General features: G+C 42.0%; 1 protein-coding gene across 8 annotated transcripts in view; it reads left to right on the top strand.

Annotated features, from left to right (window-relative positions):
- LOC145351723 (prolyl 4-hydroxylase subunit alpha-2-like) overlaps window positions 1-3568 on the top strand; it is an 84858-nt gene extending 81290 nt beyond the window's left edge. For all 8 annotated transcript variants that reach the window (XM_080201307.1, XM_080201311.1, XM_080201309.1 and 5 more), the window contains one exon: window positions 381-3568. In XM_080201307.1, the coding sequence (XP_080057433.1) occupies window positions 381-451 (71 nt within the window). In that variant the 3' untranslated portion in view covers window positions 452-3568. The remainder of the gene's footprint in view (window positions 1-380) is intronic.
- The last annotated feature ends 4145 nt before the right edge of the window (window positions 3569-7713 follow it).

The raw sequence follows: 7713 nt of genomic DNA on the forward strand, positions 1-7713 counted from the left end.
TTCGAGTCTAGATGATCCTTCGTGATGAAAGGTCATCTGGACTCGAAATGCTGACTCTTTTCTCTCCCCACAGATGATTTCAGACCTGCTGAGATTTTCCAGCATTTTCTGTTTCTGTTTGAGATTCCAGCATCTGCATTATTTTGCTTTTATATTCAACAACTTTCTCTCTTTTCATCCTGTGTAAGCAGCAAAAATAAAAATGGTCACAGTGATGAAGTAAAACATGGAATGAAGGAAATATGAAAGAGTCATGATTAATGTCTTTTCATTTTCTGGAAGGGATATATGAAGATTGATTACAAGTTACAAATCTTACACTAGATGATGTGTTGCAGATCTGTAACCTCTCATTAATTGTTGTTTTGTTTCATTCACAGTTTCCAACAAATGGATACATGAGAGAGGACAAGAGTTCAAGAGACCGTGTGGATTGACAGAAGTGGATTGATTTTGTGAACCATGCCGTCAACCCTGTTTATACCCTTCCCTTCTTTTATCAGGACAAGCAAACAGTCAGCATTTGATATTTCCCCTTCAAGTACCCATCATCTCATGCATTCCACTCTGATCAGATCATTGATGATATTTTCATTCCATTGATTTTTTTGGTTCATCTCGCCCCCACCTCCCAAAAACTAGGCCAACTGTGGTATTCAATTTTAAAAATCCCTTCTTGTAATATTTTCAGTTGGTCACTCCGTACGTAGAGCAAATTCCATGTAAATGACATTTGAGCAGAACACTCATGTGATGCCGTCTGGGAGAAGACTGCAATCCTTTCACTTTACAGCAAGAAATGGATGAAAATATCAGAGCATTCATTCATCCTTTTGTCCCACTGTCTTATGAATTGGATTAGAGAAAAATGTGCAGTTTGGACCCATAATTTCTCCACATGGATACAGCTCCATGCTTTTCCAATTCTTCACATTTCAGTAACACTTTTCCAGAACAATCCATGTCATTTCCACACCCAAAGAACAAAATGTTACTGAAACACTCCAGTTAAGGAGGATGTTTATATGAAAATTGCTTGCCCTTTCTGACTTCACTTTCCCATTTACATGAGGTTTTCCTTATTACCATTTTGACTTTGAGAAACTCTTCAGCAGACTTCCATTCCTTTTTCAGCATCAGATTATAATTTTTTTCATATTCTGCTCATCATTTTGATAAATTTCAGATGTGGACATTCTCCCTTTAATTACCAAGCCACCTAAATCACTATTAAGTTGCAATAAGCATAACTTGCAAACAAATTTTCTGGCCCTCCCCATCGTAAGATCTTCCAGTCCTGCCAAGGCAAGGCAGGTGGTTACTATTAGTGACAGTCTTAATTGTTTCCCTGAGTGACTCCATTGCACTGAAAGAGAGTCGTGGTTCAGAGGCTTATATGTAGCAACCTAAGAAGTGGGCCCATTGCCACCTTCTCAGGGTAACCAGGAGCAATAGGCAATGCATTCAGCTTTGTCAGTGTTTCCCACATCCAAAGAGCAAACGAAAAAAAAGAAACGTGCCGTGCTGAAAATATTAACCTGAATAATTTGGTAGAAGAATGTCAATCGCTCCAACTTGATCAATAATTTTGAGCAAGTTCATCATAGGCTTATGCTGCGAAAAGAATACAACTTTAGACACAGGGAGGCATTCTTCCGGTCTGAGATTTAGTGCAATGGCAGGCACAAGAACCTGGAGTGCTTCTCACTGAGGTGATCAGTTGGCAAATATGCCAAACCTTCCTGCTCTGATCTCAGTAATCACTTATCCAGGTACTTCACACCGTATTCAATGGTGGGACAGAGCTGGATGGCACATAGAAAATCATTGTATCCATTGAAAAGTCATCAACATCACTGACCCACTATTGAAGAAGTTAGATCTCTGAGATCGGAAGATGGATATCATGACAACAAGGATGGATCTCCAGGAACATTCTGAGGCTGGAATATGGACCTTCTCCAGGAGAACTAATCTGGAAGGTCCACCTGCAGATGCTCGCCAACCCACTGCTGTGGTGTTCTATGGTTGTGGGTAGCCTCCATCCTGAACTCCAGACATGCTTCTCACCAGCATCATTGAGAATCTGGTATATGGACTCAGGCCTTCATCTGCAACTCATTAACAGGATGAAAATGAGGTTCATGCCACCCTCTGGCAGATTTTCCAACCCTACCATGGCAGTCACCAGCAAAAGACCCCATTGTCAATTCACACCTGCACGAAACCGATTTCTGGACAACACGGCATATCCCCTCTCCTTCTCCCATCATCCAACCCATTTGGAGAAATCCACCCAGTGTATTTTGGTACAGTTCCCTATTTCCTTGGTACTTGACCCAACATCCAGCAACAAAAGCACACAGAGGCTATCTCAAACCTGTAGAATTAAACATTCGCAGAACAAGATTTGTGTCTAAAGTAGTGATGGAGAAAATCAAATGTGTCCTGATGATAAATTTGACTAAATCACCATGTTAACCACCTTTCCAGACTTCCTAGCCCTTGTGCCCAAACAGTAATTAGAGTGTAGAACTCATTACCACAAGGAATAATTGAGTTAAATAGCATAGGTATATTTATGGGGAAGCCGGTTAAACACATGAGGGAGAAAGAGAAGAATACACTGAAGTGTAACATGAAGAGAGGTAGATAGAGGCTCTTGTGGAGCATAAATCCTGTATAAACCAGTTGGCAAACTGGTCAGTTACTGTTTTTTCATAGGACGTGAGCATCACTGACAAGGCTAGCATCAATTGACCATCCCTTGACAAGATGGTGATAAGAATCCTCAATTCAATGTAGTTCATTCTTGGCTTAGAAGGGATGGTTAAAATGGGCACAATAACTTTAAAAGAAAAAATGCTGAAAACAAAATCGATTCTGCTTATGGAGAAGAATTCTAGTGATTCCTCCAGTTAAAAAGGGCTTCACTAAGACAGTTTTAAGCCTCAATTCTTTTGATGTTTTAATAATTCGGATATCTCCCTGCACTCATGTTTATGAAGCTTCACTTAGACACCATGTGACAACGTAGTTATAAATTTCCTTTTCTACCTCCCATGTAAGTGGACTGAAATCTACAGAAACCAATAGACATAACTAGGTTTATAATTTTTATCCTTCAAAAGCTGCATAATTCATCTTGATCCCTTTAAAAGCCTGAAACCAATGTCAATTGTTTCTCATTGTGGCAATCAGACAGATTTGCATTGGAACCACAAAGAAGCACAAAATTGCCTTTGTAATTTTTTTCAATGCAGCTTTTACCGGTTTCACTCCAAAGATCAAGGAGGGGAAATATATTTTCCCTACTGAATCATAAATTTGCTTGGGTCGTTGCAATTGCAAAACATTACTGATGGTTGATTTAATTTGCCTTTTTACTTCTGGTGTTTTCATTGCAGATATTTTCTTTAAATACAGAGTGGTTTTATTAACTTTTTAAAAATCTTAATGTTATTGAATTTGTTTTAATTTTTTTGTATGACTCAAAGTGATTGGGGGAAGTCGGGGTCCAACTGTTTACTGTGTTAGGATGAATGAATAAAATGATAAAATCAGATCACTGGGGGACTTGTCTCTGGTCTTCTCTGTTTTACTTCAAAACGTATTCCAACCTAGTACGGATACTGTCATGGACAGATGCATACGTGGCAGGCAGGTTGGCTAGGGCGACTTCAAGTAAGCTTTTTCCTCTTGTTAATTCCCTCACCACCTCCCACAATCCCAGCCTAGCAGCAATGTCTTTTAGGACTCAGCCAGCTTGGTCATAGGTGAGTCATTCTTGGTGATGGACATTGAAGACCCCACCCAGACAAAATTCTCTGCCCTTGCCGACCTCAGTACTTCCTCCAAGTGATGTTTAACATGGAGGAACACTGATTTATCAGTTGAGGGAAGATGGTATGTGGTAATCAGCAAGAGGTTTCCTTGCCCATGTTTGACCTGGTGCCAAGAGACTTCAGGGGGTCCAAAATCAATGTTCAGGATTCCCAGGGTAACTCCCTCCTGAATGTATATCAAGTGCTACCACCTCTGCTGGGTCTGTCCTTCCAGTGACACAGGACATGATGATGGTGGTGTCTGGGACATTCCCTGTAAGATATGATTCTGTGAGTATGGCTATATCAGGTTGTGCTTGACTAATCTTTGAGGCAACTCTCCCAAACTTGGCGCATAACCCCCAGATGTTAGGAAGAAGGACTTTGCAGTGACAGGGCTGGGTTTGCCATTGTTATTTCTAGCACCTAGATCAATGTTGGAAGGTTAATCCACTTTTATTCTATTGTAGCAGTTGAATACAACTGAATAAATTTCTAGGCCATTTCAGAGGGTGCTTACGACTCAACCACGTTGCTGTGGGTCTGGAGTCACATGTAGGCCAAACCAGGTAAGAATGGCAGTTTACCTTCCCCAGATATTTTATAAATCCTTAATAGTATCAGGTTGAGGACCAGAATGGTGAGGAAAATTAACTTTTGTTACAAATCTGCATCTTTAGCAGAAAATGTAACTTCATTACAGTGTTAATGTAATCTTGTGACAATAATAAATTCAAAACTTTAAATAAATACAAAAGCTGGAATGTTCTTCGTCAGGTCTTCCCTACTTATGTGGAATTAAATTGAATATTCAGCACAGAAATGGGCCATTTCCTGCAATAATCATATTGTCATTTAAACAAATCTTCTGCCATTCTATTTATCTCATTTCAGTCCTTTCTTTCTTCCCTTTAATTTCATCTGATCATCTAGTTTCAATTTGAAATCACCAAAGTGATTTGTCTCAAATTTCACATTCTTACCTGTGTAAAGACATTTCTCCTTTTTGCCTCCTCTGAGTTTATTTATACAACTATTTGTACATGTATACAACTGTCACGTATTTGTGGCCCTTTTGGACACTCCCACAAGTGGAAACATTGGCCAGAATTCTCCAGCGATTCACACCTCACCATTGCTGCCAGCAGGATGGGGAATTTGGCACTGAGCCAAATTTCCATTCCCTGCAATGGGACGGGAGAATCCTGCCTGTGAATGAGGTCAGTGAATTCGGCCCATTCTTTCCACATTTACTCTGTCACATTCTCAGGTCTTTTTCCTAAAGGGCAAAAGATCAACCTTTCCTGGAATATGGAATCTCAATACTGGAACCGTCCATATAAATCTTCTTTTGCCCTTTCTACAGTGCTTTTGTTTCTTTTTCAAACCTCAGAAAGCAGTGTACAGGGATAAAGTGCATCTGTGTCCACCCTGACCAGGGTCGTATAAGTGAGCTAAGAGCTAGGAGAGCAGTTTCCTCTACTTCCCCAGACTCCTGTTAACCATAAATTCTTGGCAGAGTATGTTTTGGGAACAGATGTGACTATTCCAATTGCTATATCTGACTGGAGCTGATGAGCAGCCAAGGAGCTGTGAGCTGTGCTGCGGTTTTGAAAAATAAATCAAGGAATCCTCAGTGGGATACGTGTACTTGTACAACTCTTTTTACAAACTTCTGTCCAGGTGGGCTTTGCAATTCCAGTACCACCTCAGTGAGTGGGGGTGGTGAGGGGTGGGTATTGAGGCTGATCCTGTCATGTTTGGAGGGGCCAGCAGTGTGGGGGGTCGTGAAACGGGCCAGCGATTGAGTTGGCCAGCGATTGGGAAGTGCAAGCGTAGTGGGCAGCTCAGCACTATGCTGCCAGCCTCTTCAGTGGAAAAAGCTCCCCACTCACATTTTCAACAGGACTTATGCGATTGCACTCTGCAGTGCACAGAGCGTGCGAGATTCATTTTGAAACTCCCATTTCAAACTTCGACACTTCAAAATCTTTTGGGAGAATCGCCCCTGTGTTTAGTGATCTCGAAGTGGACCCATGCACATATTTTAAGCGAAGTTTGACAGCGGTGCTTGAAGGGGGCCATCTCAAGGTTCCTTCACAAACTCTGAGTAGTTTCAATTAGCAGGGAAAAGCTTACACGAAGCTTTTGTTTACTATCTGGAAGCTTTCTTCAAAAAAACATGCTGTCTGGCAGCAAATGAGTCTTCCAGTCCCCAACAAGGATTTGGACAGTAAGCAACACAGAAGAGGCACAATGACAGGTTATAACGATTGAGGACTCCCCAAAAGCCATTCCTCCTGTCTGGAGAGCCTAGACTTTGGAGCTATAGTCTCAGGATAAGGGGTCGGCCATTTACGACTGAGCTAAGCAGAAATTTCTTCACAACCTGCCAAAGTGCTTCACAGCCAATGGAAATCTATTTGAGGCAATTTATGCACAGCAATGTCCCACAAACAGCAATAAGATAAAAAAGAAGATAATCCAACCTTAATGATGTTTGAGGAATAATTATTGCTCAGGGTACCACAGAGGCCCCTGCTCTTTTGCAAATTGTAGTCTGGGATATATCCTATCCACCTCAGTGATCAGACCAAGCTTCAATTCAATGTTTCATCCAAAGGTCTGGGGACAAGCTTCGAGGCCTGGTTAGGGCAGGACCTGGGGCTGGGAGGCCTGGAATTTCCTGTCATTGGCCCATGTGCAGGTTTGCCAACACTACCTCTCCCCAAACCATGTTCGAGAAGGCTTGGTTGGGGTGGGTGACACGGGTACCCACTTGAAAGCATCAGGTAACCAATTGAAGTAATGAAGTGGTTGATCAAGACTTCCTAGTGGAATTTTCTAGCCAGCCTGCCAGGTGAGTCCCACATCGTGGCTGGAAAAATGACCAGTTAAACAAAGTAGCCTTTCGGAGAGGGGAGAAAGGCCAATGTTCATCCCGCTAGTCCCCCCTCCACCCCTACCTACATCCTTCATACCTGTCATGGTGATCAGGTGCTACCCCACCAGAATCACAGTCAGGTAACTATGTCTCTGTAGAAATCAGCAGCTTCCACCAAAGTGGCACATTACTGGGGGGTTCCTTCCTTCCTTTATAGGACAGTGAGCGACATTAATTGCCATTAAAGCCTACCCTGCAAAAATCATCTTCAGGGTGATTGTTCCCAACATGGTGTAGGGTGAGAACCCATACTTGATCCTGACACTGGGATTTCAACCCTAAACAGAAAGTCCAGCTCAGCACCTCAGACAATGGAGCATTAAAGTGTCAGTGTGGATGAGAAACTTGAATCTCTACAGTGAAGGCTGAATCCACAATCTGATTTAGAGTTAAAGTGACTATCATTGAGCCAATTGGTTGATAAACTAAATGGTGAACCTACTCCTAGCTTACTCAAGATTGAACATGGCAGCAACTGGTGTAATTGGTGCTAAAATTGTTGTTGTTAGACTTTATTGGGTTGTTGTTGCTTCATTTCACATACCTAGTGGTGCACAAGACAGACTGTTCCTATAACAGTTTTTATTTCCTGGAACAGATCACTAGCCTGTCACCAGAGGCTTGCAGCTTGAAGGGACACCACTCCCGCTCTTATCATCTGCCATTGGCATGTTGGAAGTATTTTGCAGGCTGATACACCTTCCTTGGGCACCAAGTCCTGGAGTGAGATCAAACCCATAGCGACTGTCTCAGAGGCAGGGATACTACTGACTGCAGTAGAAAGGGTTGACAGCTTCAAATTTTTAGGTGTCCCCATCACCAACAACCTGTCCTAGTCCCCCCATGCCCACACTATAGTTAAGAAAGCCCACTAACACCTCTACTTTCTCAGAAGGCTAAGAAAATTTGGCATGTCAGATACGACTCTCACCAACTTTTACAGGT

This window comes from Carcharhinus amblyrhynchos, chromosome 13 (assembly GCF_965287045.1).
Source record: "Carcharhinus amblyrhynchos chromosome 13, sCarAmb.v2.hapA, whole genome shotgun sequence".
Lineage (NCBI taxonomy): Eukaryota > Metazoa > Chordata > Chondrichthyes > Carcharhiniformes > Carcharhinidae > Carcharhinus > Carcharhinus amblyrhynchos.